The sequence below is a fragment of the Panthera leo genome, chromosome B3 (assembly GCF_018350215.1).
Source record: "Panthera leo isolate Ple1 chromosome B3, P.leo_Ple1_pat1.1, whole genome shotgun sequence".
Taxonomy (NCBI): domain Eukaryota; kingdom Metazoa; phylum Chordata; class Mammalia; order Carnivora; family Felidae; genus Panthera; species Panthera leo.
The window spans coordinates 74,077,364-74,094,683 of NC_056684.1; the positions used below are offsets into that span (position 1 = coordinate 74,077,364).

Here is a 17,320-nt window from a genome sequence, read left to right on the forward strand (position 1 = left end):
CAAAAATCTGTGTGTTAATAAGCCTTTAGGCAACTTTGATGAACACTGAAGTTTGAGAACCACTGGTCTACAGAATACCTACAGTCAATTCAGCTTCCCTGCGTGTGTGCATGGTCTCTCCCATCATGCTCTGTACGCACATATAAGAAGATCTAGATCAGATGACGTCATTCTTTTCCCACATGTGTTCTGCATTTCGTGGAGCAGAGACCACGGTCGTTATTCAAGTAGTAAGGCTTCTCAGTGTGATTGCCTGGATCCAGTTGTGTTTGCAGAAGAACAGAGCCTAGGAACAAGGCCACTTAATGGGAATGGGGATCATAGAGACCAGGGAATCTCGCGTACATGCCCATGGAATGTGGCTTTGAGGCACATAGCCAGGAAAGAGACCCCAGAACTTCCTGTGCTGCAGAAAGAATAGGAAGTGTTGAGTGCAGCCCCTTTCTCATGCCTGGTCTGGCCAGACACTTGCCCCCGAGCAGCTGTCAGGTCTGTGCTGATCTTCTTGTTTACTGGAGGGCTCAAAGGAAAGGTTTGGGGGAGGGGGTGGCTAAGCTGCTAACGGGCTAAAAGAGTCAGACTAAACAAGCTCAGGCAAGCTGAGCCGCTCAGGGCTCAGACCAGGTGCCACTGACTAGGGAAAGGAGTCCGGGAAGTGAGGGCTAGGCCAGAGGAAATGGGCAAGGGCACAGAGACGAGAGGACGCAGCAGCCAGTGGGGACCCAAGAGGTAGTTAATGGGCCCCCTTGGTGGGGGTGGAACCAGGGCCTGGGAGATGCATATTGAGACTGACTGGCTTGAGGACATCTGGGGACCGGGAAATGAGGGCGAAAAGATGAAGGCAGGTGGACTTCAGAAATGACAGAACAAAGGGAGGCAAGAAGGCTTAGCTGAGGGGGCAGTAGGTATAGACCTGGGATGGAAGGCAGAACAAGTCGGTGGCTCCCCACAGATTTGTACAAAAGGAGTTGGAGGGATGTAGGCACATGGAAGAGGTGGGCAAAGGGCCATGACAAACTAAAAGAGAAAGGAGGTCTTCTGGAGAGCACCAAGAAGGGAGTAGGGGTAAAAAGAGAGGTGGTAGGAACAAGGGACCAGAAGAACAAAAGCAGTAGAAGGAAGGGATAGAGGAAAGTAAGACTGGGGCCCAAGAATTAGAAACAGATGCAGAGGAACAGACAGATAGATGGTCAGGCCATAGAGGAAACACAGCAGGCTGTGGGATGTTGGACAATGGGGGAGAAGGGCCAGGCAGATAAAGGGCCGGGAGAATGGGGATACAAAATGAGAGGGAAGGGAGGAGACGGAGTCAGTAATTCAGGGTGCCATCACTATCTCCTCTGTCCTGCACTCCCATATTTGTCCCATATTTGGAGCCCATAATTCCCTGTAAGCCCTAGAAGTTCTGGCCTTTGGTGTCCAGATCTTCGGTAATGGATCCAAATCTTCAAACCTCTTCCTGGCCTGCCTGGTATGTTCATTTGACAAGTGTTTATTAAGCACCAGGCACTGTGCTAGGCTTTAGCGATACCTCGGTACATCAGACTGACAGCAGCCCTGCCTTTGTGGAGCATACAGACTGATGAAACAGAGAAGCATCAATTTATTGCCCTTAGGCCCAGGCAAGAGTAGCCCCTGCCCTAAGCCCTGTGCTTTTGGAAGACTCCATTCTGGCTCTCCTCTGGCTGTGTCCCACCCCATGGGGTGAGCAGTTCAGGCCTCCTCTGCCCACACCCAACCCCATTCTGGACCACACTCCAGATACCCAGGAATTCCCTGTCCAAAGGGCTCCAAGCCCACTTCTAGGCCCACATGGACCTCTACCCCAGGTAGGCCCTTCCAGAAGTGGACCACACTACAGTACACACATCCCTAGACCCAAAAGCCGGCTAAGGGTGACTATTTATAGGAGGTCATGGACAGAATTGGGATGTGTAGACAGGGAGGTCCATAGGTATGCACGTGAGGCCCCTCACAGGACAAGACAGTGTCAGGGGTGGGAAGAGAAGAGGGCCCAAAGGCCAGTGGCCCAGTGCATCCTCTCCCCATACCACCCACCACATTCTGCTGCAGAATCCCAAGGACTCCAAATAAAATCCAAATCTGAATTCAATTTTGAACCAAATTCCAGGCCATCATGTACATATTATCAAGGGAGAAGAATAGAACATATTTTATTTAATAGTTTGTTAGCATGAGTTCTACATTTTAAATATTTAAAACACAAGGTTTGTGACCCTCTGTTTGTACTCTTGCCCCAGGCCCCACATATGTTAGGCAGGAGCCTATGTGAAAATAAACTATTATAACTGAGGTGAGTCCTATGAAGGAGAAGAGCAGGCACTATGAAATTGTATTTCATGAAGACCTAATCTAATGAGGGGCAGCATTGCGGGGACAGCTTGCCTAAGGAAGACACATTAAACTGAGACCAGCCAGGTGAGTAAGAAGTGACCATGTGCAGGGGGTATGGAGAAGGTGGGGATTCCAAGCTGCAAGAACAATATATGTAAAGGCTCAGGCAGGAAGGAGACATGAGTACAAAACAAACAGACAAAAAGACCAATATAGCCAGAGAGTAGAAGCCAAGGAAGTGGGAAGAATGGTGGTAGGTGACAGTGGCAATGTCAGCAGGGGCCAGATCCAGCACAGCCTCATGGTCCAAGGTTAGGATTTGGTCTTTATTCGAAGAACAGTGAGAAGTTACTAAAGAATTTTTGGCAGGGCCATGATGAGACCAGATTTTGTTTGGAAAGATCACTTTGGATCTAGAAGGCAAAATGGAATCAGAGTGGGATTAGGGGGCTAATGTAGTATCCACGTTGAGTTTGGGGGATATCTTAAGCTGGAAACAAACTCTGAGATGGAAACCTGTATACAGGTGGTTCACCAAGGAGGATTTTCAAAAGGAGTGAGAGGGCGCCTGGGTGGCGCAGTCGGTTAAGCGTCCGACTTCAGCCAGGTCACGATCTCGCGGTCCGTGAGTTCGAGTCCCGCGTCAGGCTCTGGGCTGATGGCTCGGAGCCTGGAGCCTGTTTCCGATTCTGTGTCTCCCTCTCTCTCTGCCCCTCCCCCGTTCATGCTCTGTCTCTCTCTGTCCCAAAAATAAATTAAAAACGTTGAAAATAAAAAATTAAAAAAAAAAAAACAAAAGGAGTGAGAAAAGCAGGACTGGGCAGGAGGAAAAGTGGAAATACACTGCATTAGAACAGAGACTTCAGCCGATCCCACAGGAGCTCTGGAGCTCAGATGGACCAAATTGAGGAAAGGGGATCAGGCTTTGTACCCTTGCGTCAATCAGTCACTGGATATACACTGCCCCAGGAAAGGGGTATTGTGTTTGGTGACACCACTCCCTTCAGCCACAGGTAGGTCTCAGGGAAGTATTCAGCTGTGAGCCATTAGCAGCCACCACTCCGAGGCTGGGACAATGAAAACCTGGATCCTGAAGCAGGGATCTAGGCAACACACCATAGCATCCACTACAGGAGCTCGGGAAGGTGTCCAAGGGCCAGACCCAGAGGGCCTTGGGAAGAAAATGCAGACCAGGTCAAGGCTGGTCACACCCTGCCCCCTGGTGGTGTGCTTCGAACACTGGGCCAGCTGGTAGACCTGGGAGGCTGGGCGGAGGGCCAGGGAACTGAATAAAAGTGTAGCAAATAAATGAATAAAGGGAATCGAGACTACAAGGAAATCCTCATGGGAGCCCCTTAAGCTAAGAAAGGACACAATGGGGGAGAAGTGTTCAGAAACATGAGACTTGTTTATTCTTCATTCAAACAGCATTTATTAGCTGACCAAATAAGGCCAAATTAAGATAAAATAACAACAAGACTAAAATTTGGGCCCTCCTTTCAAGGAGCTAACACTTAAGTGAGGATTATAAAGATACAAAAACAACTATAATAAAGTGTGATAAGTTCAAAAATATAGGTATGTAGGGGCGCCTGAGAGGCTCAGTCAATTGAGCATCCAACTTTGGCTCAGGTCATGATCTCATGGTTCATGGGTTCAAGCCCGATACGGGCTCTGTGCTGACAGCTCAGAGCCTGGAGCCTGCTTCAGACTCTGTGTCTCCCTCTCTCTCTGCCCCTCCCCCACTCGTCCTCTGTCTCCCAAAAATAAATAAAAACATTTATATATATATATATATATATATATATATATATATATATATATATACACAGTATAAAACCAACACGGATGAGATAGATGTTAATTCTAAGAATCAAACGGACTTCACAAAGGAGGTGATGTTTAATTTAAGTCTGAAGAGCAGAAAAGGTTCATAGAAGTGCTCTGGAAACTGCAGTTTGGTGTATAGGAGAGAAGGTGGCAGGGATAAAGGTTGGATAAATAGGAGTCAGATTATAAAGGACATCAGTTGCCATGTGGTAGGGAGCCTTGAGGGATTTTAAGTCTGAGTGATATGATCTCATTTTCTTTTAATGATAAATCAAGGGAACAGTATAGGATTGGAGGGGGGGAAATAACTTAGTAATTAGAGTCAGAAAGGTTTGGATTCAGATTTCATTTCTCCTGCTGACCAGCTATATAACTTTGAGCAAATGACTTAACCTCTCTAAGCCTCAGTGTCCACATCTGTAAAATAGGATGGTTGTGAATCTGAATGAAATAATGCATGTAAAGCTGCTGGCACAGAGCCCAGCCTAGTGTCCACACAATAAAAATTACCCCTCTCTCTCTTAACTCATCAAAGTGAACTTCTGTGCAGAGTTGGAGGGTAGCTTGGTGGGAGGGAGAAGGAGTGGCATTTGGAATGGTGGCAGCCCAAGAGGTGGCTTGGAAGATATCACTTGAAGCCAGGTGAGAGGTAAGTCCTGAACTATGGCAGTGGCCATGGGGATATACACAGATTTGAGAGCTAATTATGAAGTACAAATCCAAAGGTCCTAGCATCTGATTGGCTATGGAAGAGAAGAAAGGAATAGCCTAGACTGATTCAGGTTCCTCTGGAGCAGCTGCCTAGATGCTGGTGCTGTTCACTGAGATAGGGAACCATGAGAGCAGGTGCAGCATTAGGGAAGAGATGATGACCTTCAGTAGATCCATGCTGCGACCAGCATGCACACCTTTAGGCCCAAAGGGTTGCCAAAGAGGCAGTTGTCTGAAGTGGAATAGGTGTGGACAGAGTTTGAATGTAGGAACTGGAGGAAAGAATCCAAACACGTACACATAAGGTTGAGTCCAGGATGGAGCCTGGGTGGAAGAGATAGAGAGCCAATAGCAAGCCCAAGGCTTGAGGCCAGCTCTCCTTTTCCCACTATGTTTTAGCACAGAACTTTGAGAAACCTGAGAATCAGCATTGTTTCTGTTGCAAATGGCAGAAATCCACTTAAAATTAGCTTGAGCGAGAGAAGAAATTAAGAAATTTGTTGAGTCCTATAATAAAAATCAGGAATCTGTAGCTCTCCATCCCTCTGCTGCTTCCTTTGGGCTGGCTTTCATTGAGGGCAGGTTCCTGCTTTGCAGTGCCGAGCTGATACCCTGCAGCTCTATGCTTATATCCCACCAGCTCAGCAAATCCAGCAGAAAGAGCTCATTTTGAAAGTCTACAGAAAAAGCTCCAGAGAGGGATCTCATGCCCATCCCTAAACATTCCCAATTGCTGTGGCCAAAGTGAGGAAGACACAAATTGGTCAAACTGAGAGCCTACCCACAGGAGACCTATATGATTGCCTCCATGGACTGAGGAGGTAGTTCCGTAAAGGAACATCAGGGTGATATTACCAGAAAGGGGGAGTGGATGCTGGGCAGGTGCCTACTACAGGCATGTTGAGTCTCAGGTACTATGGCATTTGGGGTGGTACCCAATGGTATCAAGTTGAAGAGAGATGTCTGGATGGAGACATAACTTGACAAATTACCTGAGGACTTTATGGTGGTGGTTGGGTGGGACAGACTAGTTCTTCAGGGGAATGTGGAAAGAATAGCCAGGGCAGAGGCCCAAATTAGAGACTCTGGGGTAGAGAGACGCCATCATTTTATGGGAAGGCAGAAGAGAACCCTCATTAGGGGGAGAAGAAACAGGTATTTAGGAGGTGGGGACCAAGAAAACGTTAGCTTTGGGACCCTGGAAAACAGAAAAACATGGGTCTTACGGTGTCCAGTCCCCAGGAGAAGAGAAAAGACAATGCCCAACCCTCGGTTTCTGGACTCCCAGCCTCCGTGGGCCCTCGCCCTGGCTTCCCCCCTCGTTCCTAGCTTGTTTGCCACCCCGTTGTCTCCCAGTCGCTATCTCTCGGTAGCAAGAGTCCTCAAAGTTACATCATGTGCAGGGGGCGAGGCGGAGCGGGGGGCGGAGCCTCGCGGAGGCGGGGAGCCGAGTAGGGGGCCCAGCTGTCCAATGAGAGAGATGGGTGTGGGGGCTAGGATGCTGGGGGAGGGGAGGCGTCTGGTCCGGCCGGGGCCTGGTGCCCTGGGGGAGCGGCTGTGTGGCTAGGGCATAGAGAGGGTCGCGCGGGCCCAGCGAGGTTCCGCCCCTGCGCCCTCCCGCCCGCCTCCTTTTTAAGCGCCTCCCGCCCAGCCTTCGCTCCCGCTCGCTTAGCAGCGCACCCTCTTTCCCCGCCTATCTCCCCGGCTCCGCTCGGTTCTCGTGGCCACCCCGCAGCCCCAGGTGCCATGGCTGCTGTGTACCGCCCCGGCCTGCGGTGAGTGAGCCCTAGCCCGGGGCCGACCCGCACCTTCCGCCGCGCTCGCCCCCTCGGGGCTGCCAATGGCGCTCTCATGCCCGCCAGCCTCCGCCGGCTTTCTCAGCCGAGGAGGAGGCGGGCCCGGGGCGAGTGTGTCTCCATCCCCAACCTCTCTGGCCCGTGTCTCGCGGGAGATCTGGGGCGGCCGCCGCCGCTCCGAGTCTCTCCGCTTCCGTCCCCTCCTCCCCCGTCCCTGCTTTGCTGATCTCTGACCGCGCCGTCTCGATCTGCCACTCACAACTTCCTCCCCTCCTCGCTCGCCCCCACAGAGCCCTGTCTCCTCGTCTTCTCCTTTTCTTTAAGATGTAACTCTTGTGCCCCAGTTGCTATTAGAAGCGCGGTAGGACCCTGGGGTCAAGGGTGCATGAACCCCTGGGGGATTGAGCTCAGAACTCCCCAAAGAAGGCAGAAGGTAAACCTCCATTTCCGACCTCCCGCGAACTGGAACCTGGAGGGAAGCCTGGCGCAGCCAAGGGACCTGCGGCCAGGGGAAAGAGGGAAACAAGGTGGAGGAGGGGGACAAGTTGCCTTCAATTCTAATAGGTTGGCTTCGCCTCTGTCTGGGACGGAAGCTCCTAGGCCCTGCTCCCTTTTCACAGCTTCCTGTCGTTCCTCTGTGGCCTCCCTTCTCCCCAGCATGTGTCCCAAAGTCTGAGCTAACCCCCAAGTCTCTCCCACAGCTGGTTCCTCTTGGCCAGCCCATGTGGGTGGCCTCTGGAGCAGAGGAAAAGGAGAGGGTCCCACTGGTGGAGAGTCAGAGAGGATCACCAGAGACTTCCTGAGCCAGGCCCCCTGCGGGGAGAGGGTCTGCCTTTCAAATTAATGCCAGGTCCCAGGAGTCCTCTTCCTCTGCCCCTGAGGCCACACTGGGTTTGAATCCTGCCAGCCCAGGTCCACTCTAGCCAGGTTCCAACTCCCATATCCATGGTCTGAGCTGTCTCCCTTCCCCAGGCTTACAGCCTAAGTTTAACTGAGCTTTCTGCAGTCTGATGTTACCACCTACCACCAACACCCAAAACTCTCTAGGCATTTGACCTCTAAGGGGAGGAACAGGGACATGCAGTCTGATGTGTGGAGCAGTTTCTGGTGGGCGAGGCCCTGGCATCAGAGAAGGGCAACTTCCCTCTCTTGGCCTTTGCTCTCTCTGGGTCACTCCACCCTGGGTCCGGGCCAATCAGAGCAGACCCTGCTTCTCCCTCTCCCAGGGGTGTGAAGGGACAGAGAACAGGGACCCTGCCCTCATGGGAATGGGCATGTACCCCAGCCATTGACATTCCCCAACAGTCAGCCTTCCACCCAGCTCAAAGATACCTACCCAATAGTAATATCTTATGCAACCCTTGTTGGCCCAGGTGGGCAGCCCTAGCTCTGATGCCTGGAACCCCAATACCCAGTTACCAACTCTCTGTGCAAGAGCCCTAATCTGGAAACCTGGGACTGTACCATCTCAAAGACTGGGTCCTTTGCTGAGGCTTTCACAGTCTTATACACACCAGAAGAAAAAAGTAAAAGCAGCTGCTTTTTTAACTTATAAAAACTATACTTAAGAATGGAAAGAACAGGGATGAGGGCTTTAACTACCAGACCCATGTAGCTGTCACCAGGGCACAGTTTATCGACACTGGGTCATAGGGCACCTCCTCATTTCCAACCTTGACCAGACAGAGTTAAACGTGGGCATGGGTTAAGACTGCAATAACCTCAGCATGCCGACATATACCCTCCACGCCACCAGGCATGTGCCTTTATGCTCCTTTGGCAATATTTGTCCCTTGCTGACAAGAAAACACACTCACTGAGACTCATGGAGGCCACAAGGTACACGTGGCCTGAACCCGTCCCACACACCTACTCTCACCTGCTCTTCAAGGTGCCTGCACCAAGACCTGTTTTAGCATGCTCCATGGCAGCCTAAGCTTTCTGTCCCCTTGACTTGCCCATCTTCCATGAGAACACCCAGCCCATTACCTATTTCTTGTCTTAGGCTTAGCTGGCCTGGGCTGAGCCCCTGGGGCTGGTCATCATGGCGCAGCATCCAGACCCTACGAGTACTCAGTGGAGATCTGAGCCAGCTGCCCGCTGGAGTTCGAGACTTTGTGGAGCGCAGTGCCCGCCTGTGCCAACCAGAGGGCATCCACATCTGTGATGGCACCGAGGCTGAGAACACTGCCACATTGGCCCTACTGGAAAAGCAGGGACTTATCCGAAAGCTCCCCAAGTACAACAACTGGTAAGCCCTGAGCCCCGTGACCCATGGGATGGGAACAGCTTATTGGACAGAGGCCACGTTGGGTTTACCAAGACAAACATCAAATTTAACTAGACCATCCCAATGGAATGAGCAAGAATGGGAGCTCTGGGGGAAACAGAATTAGGAATTAGTGGGATTGGTCTATATTTTTTATGTTAAGGAAAGAAGCTAATACAAATAAAAACCTTTGCTTTTTTTTTTTTCCCCTCTTCCAAGTTCAGAGTTTTTGCCGAGGGCAGAGGCCTTTAGAAGGCTGGGCCAAAGGAACTACCCCTTAGATGGGACAAAATCTGGAGCAAGCAACTGAGGTGCAAATGGATGGGCAAAAATAAGACCCACAAAAGACATAGAGTCAAAGTTGGACTTGAAAGATTGGGTCTGGGGATGAGGGAGATCATCTGGCCACGTCTTCCTGATAATCCTTTCTCCCCCAGCTGGCTGGCCCGCACAGACCCCAAGGATGTGGCACGAGTAGAGAGCAAGACAGTGATTGTAACTCCTTCTCAACGGGACACAGTGCCCCTCCCGGCTGGTGGGGCCCGTGGGCAGCTAGGCAACTGGATGTCCCCAGCTGAGTTCCAGCAAGCTGTGGATGAGAGGTTTCCAGGCTGCATGCAGGGTAACCGGGGCAGGGACACAGAAGCAGGGGCACTGAAGATATTAACAGGTTAGAACCCTTCATCCTGGTGGTATTTTTCCTCCATAGGCCGAACCATGTATGTGCTTCCATTCAGCATGGGTCCCGTGGGCTCCCCACTGTCCCGAATCGGAGTGCAGCTCACTGATTCGGCCTACGTGGTGGCAAGCATGCGCATCATGACCCGGCTGGGGACGCCTGTGCTTCAGGCCCTGGGAGATGGCAACTTTGTCAAGTGTCTGCACTCTGTGGGCCAGCCCCTGACTGGGCAAGGTGAGCGCCTACCCTGCCTAGGGGAGGCCACAGAGACCTGCTTGCATTCAGAGGAAACCCTCAATCCTACCCATCTGAATTAGTGAAACACCTCATTCCCAAAATCTAAAGCAGCAGTCTGGGCTGGGGCAATGCTGTGTTGGCAGAGCAATTTGCACAAGATTGAAAAAAGTCACTTATCCATGTCATGTCCCAGAACAGGGACGTAGGAGCTGATAGATACTGGGGGTGTGGGGGGGTGGTAAGCTACTCATTGGCACCACCACCACTCCTCAGTGTCTCTCCTGCCAATCCCAATACCCTCCAGCTCCTAATGCCCCAGTTCCTCATGCCCCTACCAACAGCCGGCCCCATGACCCCATAACCCCATTGTCCCCAGGGGAGCCGGTGAGCCATTGGCCATGCAACCCAGAGAAAACCCTGATTGGCCACGTGCCTGACCAGAGAGAGATCGTCTCCTTCGGCAGCGGCTATGGCGGCAACTCCTTGCTGGGCAAGAAGTGCTTTGCCCTTCGCATCGCCTCTCGGCTGGCCCGGGATGAGGGCTGGCTGGCGGAGCACATGCTGGTGAGGGCCTGGTGAGGACCTAGGCAGCTGCAGGGAGCAGGGCAGGAGTGGGGCCTGGCTGGTCAGCCTCACCTCCCCACCGCCAGGTGCCGGGCCGGTTGGGAGGGACTCTGCCCAAATGACCAAAGCTTTGGCCCCAGGCTGCTGACCATTGAGGGGGCTTCAACTTGCTGCCACACCAGCCCTGTGGCAAGGTGGTGCACCTGTTTAGGCAATAATTATTTGTCCTCCCTGTTAACCCCTAGCTGTCCTTTCTGTGCAGACCATAACTGACCTCCTCTTTGTTCCCTCCCTCCTCGACACGCAGATCCTGGGTATCACCAACCCCGCAGGGAAGAAGCGCTATGTGGCAGCCGCCTTCCCCAGCGCCTGCGGCAAGACTAACCTGGCCATGATGCGGCCAGCACTGCCAGGCTGGAAAGTGGAGTGTGTGGGGGATGACATTGCCTGGATGAGGTTTGACAGTGACGGTGAGAGGCCCATGGATCATACTCAGTTCTGGCTCATACCAGAGCATAGGAGTCTCCCCTTCACTGCTCATGGTGGACCCTGCCCTATACCTCCTGGCAGTCTACCCACCCTAGAGACAGAAGGGCTTTCTCCATAAGATCTGGGGGCCAGCTCAGGGCAAGAGGGAACAGAATAGGACCTTCCATGGACGCACCTCTCAACTCTTACTGGTTGATCCTTCCTTTCCTTCACTTCTGCTCCTGACAGGTCGACTCCGGGCCATCAACCCTGAGAATGGCTTCTTCGGCGTGGCCCCTGGCACCTCTGCCACCACTAATCCCAATGCCATGGCCACAATCCAGAGTAACACTCTTTTCACCAATGTGGCTGAGACCAGTGATGGTGGAGTGTACTGGGAGGGCATTGACCAGCCTCTTCCACCTGGTGTCACTGTGACCTCCTGGCTGGGAAAACCCTGGAAACCTGGTATGTATGATGGGGGAGTCATGATACAGCCCCTAGGGCTCAGCACCTTGATGATGTAAAAGGCTTCTCCACAACCTGTGGCTGTCCTCCAGGACCTCTGGGAGTCACAGGAAATTATAAATATTCCCGGTTTCTAACCCCAGGTGAGATCTCAGGTCAAGTCCCAACTCCAGGTATTGGCTTTGGGACCTGGCTAAGCTGCTTACCCTCATGAACTTCAATTGCCCCATCAGCTAAATGGAGGCAGTTACCAAAGTACCTATCTCGGCTGTTGGAGAGTTAAATTAAATAATGCATGCAGGAGTGCCATTGGTTAAGCGTCCGTGTCTTGATTTCGGCTCAGGTCATGATCTCACAGATCGTGAGTTTGAGCCCCTACTTGGGATTCTCTCTCCTCCCTCTCTCTCTGCCCCTTTCCCCCTCAAACTAAATAAATAAACTTTAAGAAATAATAATGCATGCAAAGTGTTCAGCATAGTGCTGAATACATAGCAAATTTCCGATAAAAGTAAGCTGGAGCTTTTTTTTTTTTTAAGTTTATTTGAGAGAGAGAGAGAGAGAGAACAAGTGGGGAAGCACTGAAGCACAGACCCCAAAGCAGGGCTCGAACTCACAAACCCTGAGATCATGACCTGAGCTGAAATCAAGAGTCAGACACTTAACTGAACCACCCAGGTGCTCTTGGAATTTTTTTAAAAAGGAAAGGGAAGGACTGTTTTGAAAATTTTTACACAAGGACTTGGGCTCAAAGCATAGTCCACAAAGTTTGACCCATTAGGGAGGAGGAAGCCTGCCCCTCCCCCTGCCACTTGGCTCCCACCATCCCTTGTATAATAATTATTGTCTAAAGGTCAGCGTTGTTACCCTCACCCTTCTCTATCCCTCTAACACGCACACCCAAATCCTTCCAGGCGAAATCAGACCAGCTCTTTAGCCTCTTCTAACAGCTAGTTTCTCAACCCTGCCATCGCCCCTGATGCCTAGCAGCCCTGCCCCTCCCCCAACCCTGCACTCTGGACCTTCTGCAGTTAGCCCAGAGACCTAAGAATGGAAGCAAAGAAGGGCATGCTGGGGAGGGTGGCCTTGTGGTCACTGAAGCCTACATTCACGTCTTCCGGACTGACCAAGCATTCTCCCTCCTTATCTAATCACCCCTTGCTTTCTCCACCACCATCATTAAGCCCTCCTTGGCCTTCCCACCCAACTGAGAAACCCAAGAAACTTTCATACTTCCCCGCAGGCTAGCTCCCCAACCCTTTCATCATCTCTAGATTCACGGGTATAACTAGGGCATGTTGTGCCCAGCTGCTATTCCCAGAATAATACCCTGTGCCAGGGTCCTAAATTGGGGGCTGCTGGAAGTGCAAGAGGCTCTTACATGCAAGTGGAAGCAGGCGCTGGGCAGGGGCGGGGGGCGCGGCAGGGAGAGATGGGCTGGCTGTACAACTCCCTTGCCCCCCTTCCCAGGTCTAACCAGCAACCTCCAGCAGAGAAGCTACTGTGTCCATTTAGGACCCCCTGGTGGTGCTTTATACACATGCCACTGACTTGGTCCCATTCTCTCCCTAGGGACCAAATGTCCTATGCTCCTCAGGTTTCACCTGCCCAGGTTATATGTGAGGTCTTCAAGACATATTGTTCCCTCTGGGTCTAAGGAGACCCAGGGAAATCACCAAAATTCTTCTAGCTTCAAAATCAATTGCTGTTTACATTTTGAAAGCTCAGAAGACCCCATCTTCCTCTATTTGCTGATGGAAAGTCAATTGTCTGAAGTACTCATTGACAGCCTCAGTTTTTGCTTTAGGTTTGAATGTTTGTTTAAATAATAATCCCACAGTGGGGCGCCTGGGTGGTTCAGCTGGTTGGGTGACCAACTTCAGCTCAGGTCATGATCTCACAGTTCGTGGGTTTGAACCTCACATCAGGCTCTGTGCTGACAGCTCAGAGCCTGGAGCCTGCTTCAGAGTCTGTGTCTCCCCCTCTCTCTGCCCCTCCCCTGCTCACGCTCTGTGTCTCTGTCTCTCAATAATAAATAAACATTAAAAAAATTTTTTTTAATCCCATATATAAATCATTTCTGGGATAAAATTTCTGCGAAAACCTTATGCCAAGATCTAAGCCCATTCTCTTGAGCACTGGACAATGCCAAGTAGCTACAGCTTGGCATAGACAGTAGTGTCCTGCTAAACCCCAATTCCTTGCCCATTCTTTCTCACATAGCACAGCTGGTAGCACCATTATGGATAAATAACCTGATCTTTTGGGAAAGATGTCCTGGCTCCCTTCTCCCTGCTCCTTACCACACAAGGTTGCAGGGAGTTGACGCAAACAGAAATTTTGCAAGAGTGCATGCAAATATATGTGTGTGTTGGGGGTGGAAAAGCCCTTGGAACTGAAAGTATTTGTATTTCCCCTGCCAGGAGACAAGGAGCCCTGTGCACATCCCAACTCTCGCTTTTGTGCCCCGGCTCGCCAGTGCCCCATCATGGACCCAGCCTGGGAGGCCCCTGAGGGTGTCCCCATTGATGCCATCATCTTTGGAGGCCGCAGACCCAAAGGTAAGCATTGTGTGGGCTCCATGCCTTCTTGGTAAAAGGTCTGTTTCTATCTCAGGGCCCACCTCCCTCTTATACTTAAAGCTCAGCCTAGATTGCCAACTGTAGCTGTCTATCTCTAGAGCTGTCCCCTCAGAATGCAAAATATGGGGAGGCATGGGGTTTGAAAATGGGAAAGCAGAGATACTAGGAGAGAGAGACCAGGAATCAAGATCACCAGGAGGGATGTGGTGAGGGCCCACAGACAAAAGCTGCCTGTGACCCTGTTCAATGGTGTTCTAGGAGTACCCTTGGTATATGAGGCCTTCAACTGGCGCCACGGGGTGTTTGTAGGCAGTGCTATGCGCTCTGAGTCCACTGCTGCAGCTGAACACAAAGGTGAGTGCCATCCCTATACACCCACATGGCTGCTTCTCTCCCTTTCTGAGACAGACCTTTCTCCCTTCCTCCTGCCTGCCCTTTCCATGGGTCTCTTTTCCCAATCCCTTCTCTTCACCCCACTCTGAGGATCTTCTGGAGCCACCAACATTTCCCAACTTCCTCCAGCTGGATGCAGGGTGCCCTTCTCTTCTCCAGTTAGGAGGAAGATTCCTTACCCATCCTGCTCCCCTCCCCAGGGAAGGTCATCATGCACGACCCATTTGCCATGCGGCCCTTTTTTGGCTACAACTTTGGGCGCTACCTAGAACACTGGCTGAGCATGGAGGAGCGCAAGGGGGCCCGGCTACCCCGCATCTTCCACGTCAACTGGTTCCGGCGGGATGAGGCGGGCCACTTCCTGTGGCCAGGCTTTGGAGAGAATGCTCGGGTGCTAGACTGGATCTGCCGGCGGCTAGAGGGGGAGGACAGTGCCCGAGAGACGCCCATCGGGCTGGTGCCAAAGGAAGGTGCCTTGGATCTCAGTGGTCTGGGAGCCATAGATACCACACAGCTATTCTCACTCCCCAAGGACTTCTGGGAACAGGAGGTGCGTGACATTCGGAGCTACCTGACAGAGCAAGTCAATCAGGATCTGCCCAAGGAGGTGTTGGCTGAACTGGAGGCCCTGGAGGGACGTGTGCGCAGAATGTGACCTGAGGCTCCAGGCTAGTAGGAGAACACAGCACCCCCCCATCTGTCCTGGCCGCCATCTAGGGATAGGAGAGCCACCAGGCTTGCAGAAAGTATGAGCAATTGGATAGAACTAACATCTGGGTGCCATGAGACCAGGCCACAGGCCTTCTCCAACATGCTAATAATAAGAGATGCTCATTTACTTTACACAACTTTTGTGCTGTTTCGTTCCTGCCTGTCTTCACAGGCTTCTCTCTAACACCAATTTCATAGACTTCTTGCAGCTCTCCAAGCAGCCAGCACCCTGGTGCAGCCTGGCCTGGCGCAGCCCGGTGATTTCCAGGACCTTTCTCACAGGCAGCGCTACCACTGGGCCATATAAGTGGGAATTTCTGGGAGAAGGCGCATCTGCTGTGTGTCCCCAGTTCTTAAAAAGACAGGGCCCTCTACCAGCTACTCCATATAGCCTCCAGGCCTTAAATTTCTGACCTCCCACTTGGAGACCAGAAGCCTCTATAGTCCCATCCCCAGTGAAGCAGTTCCATTGTCAGTCATCAAACCTGTTCTTCTTCCTGCTTGACCTGACACTGGGACTCCAAAGCATTCATGAAAGCTCATTCAATATTAAGAGAGCTAACACTTATAGTACCTTCTGTGTGCCAGGTACTGTTCTGAGCACGTTACAAAACAACCCTTTGAAGCAAGTACCACATTACAGATGAAGAAACAAAGGCATACAGAGGTCAAGTAATTGCCCAAGCCCACACAGCAAACAGGAGAACCAAGGCTAAACAATAACCGCATAGACATCTCTCATAGCAGCATAGACTGGAGAACTATAAGGATTTTAGATGTCCCCTACTCCATGCTTCTCAGACTTAAAAGTGCATATGAATCACCTGGGGATCTTGATAAAATGCTCATTCAGCAGGTCTGGAGTGGCCAGGAGATTATTTTTCTTACACGCTCCTAATTGATGTTGATGCTGCTGGTCCAGGGACCATAGTTTAAGTAGCAAGGCCTTGGCCTAAATCCTCAGAAATCAGCTTTATAGGAAGACCACAAAGGGAGCGATGATCCTCCATAAATCAGGGGCGCTGGCTGAGGGATAACTTCACCTCTGATCTGAATCAGGCTGAGGGCATGTATAAACAGACTGGTAGGATGGAAGTCCACACCCAGAAAATGAGAATAAACTCCAACAAATAAAATGGAGTTTCTGGGAATTGCTGCAAAAGAAAAAACTGGAGGAGGAAACACCAAGTGTTTCATAGAGAACAGCCAATAACCAGCTATCATGTGTAAGCAGAGAAGCAGCTAAGGTCAGAGTGGATCACATGTTAATGTATAGTTAGTAATGGAGTCTATTACACTTAAAAATATACAGCCAAATCTTCAGCTTCATCAATGGCATGCGATACCTGAGAAAATGATCAGAGGCGGTACAACAGAGATGTTAGGCACACGGTAGAGTCAGGTGCCTCTGGGTTTCTTCATCTCTAAAACCGGGATGTGCCTGCACCTCGGTGTTGTTAGAAGGATTAAAGGTCAGTGGAGCCAGCACTCAGAACTGTTCCTGGCATGGAGTAACCACTGACTGTATGTTAGCTGCTCTCACCTTTCCACTCTATATTGACTAGAGTGTGCCCTGTAAGCCTATGTCATATATTGCTGATGCTACAGTTTAAGAGGAGAGTGAGCAATGTAAATAAAATTTAGAGGAGAAAGAAAATTGGTTTGGAAATAAGTCCCTCCATGAAAGAGGCAGGGAACTGGGGTTCCAGAGCCCTCCAGGTATCTAAATGCCCAGTGATTTAAAGGTATTAGCCTTAAAAATTATTTTGACAATTAGAATAAAATTAGGCTACATGCCCTGCAGAGAAATGATAAAATGTAGTTAACACACTTTTAATTTTTTTTTAAGTTTATTTTGAGAGAGGGAGAGACGGGCAGAGAGAAAGGGAGAGAGAATCCCAAGCCAGCTCCACACTAAGCACAGAGACCAATGCCAGGGCTCCATCTCACTGAACTGTGAGGTTACGACCTGAGCCAAAATCAAGAGTTCGACGCTTAACCGACTGAGCCACTAAGGTGTCCCTAACACATTTTAGTTAATCTTTTTATTTTACTTTAAGTTTTTTATTTATTTAAGTAATGTCTACAGCCACCATGGCGCTTGAATTCACAACCCCAAGATCGAGTCGCATGCTCTTATGACTGAGCCAGCCAGGCATCCCTCATCTTTTTATTTTATGTTAAAACACAGATACAGAAAACCATGAAAAACAAAGGTATAGCTTAATAAACTAACAGAAAGTGAACACTTGTAAACCAT

General features: G+C 50.7%; 2 protein-coding genes across 3 annotated transcripts in view; one reads left to right on the plus strand and one right to left on the minus strand.

Moving 5' to 3' along the window:
- The window catches only part of NRL (neural retina leucine zipper), a 29,505-nt gene that overhangs the window by 5,734 nt on the left and 6,451 nt on the right, over window positions 1-17,320 (minus strand). The gene's annotated exons all lie outside the window — the stretch shown is intronic.
- On the plus strand, window positions 6,408-16,698 carry PCK2 (phosphoenolpyruvate carboxykinase 2, mitochondrial). Its single transcript, XM_042942800.1, has 10 exons — window positions 6,408-6,671; window positions 8,698-8,943; window positions 9,399-9,583; window positions 9,671-9,874; window positions 10,254-10,441; window positions 10,749-10,911; window positions 11,159-11,377; window positions 13,798-13,935; window positions 14,215-14,310; window positions 14,550-16,698. Exons 1-10 carry the CDS (start codon window positions 6,643-6,645, stop codon window positions 15,002-15,004), a joined length of 1,923 nt encoding a protein of 640 aa, XP_042798734.1. The 5' UTR covers window positions 6,408-6,642; the 3' UTR covers window positions 15,005-16,698.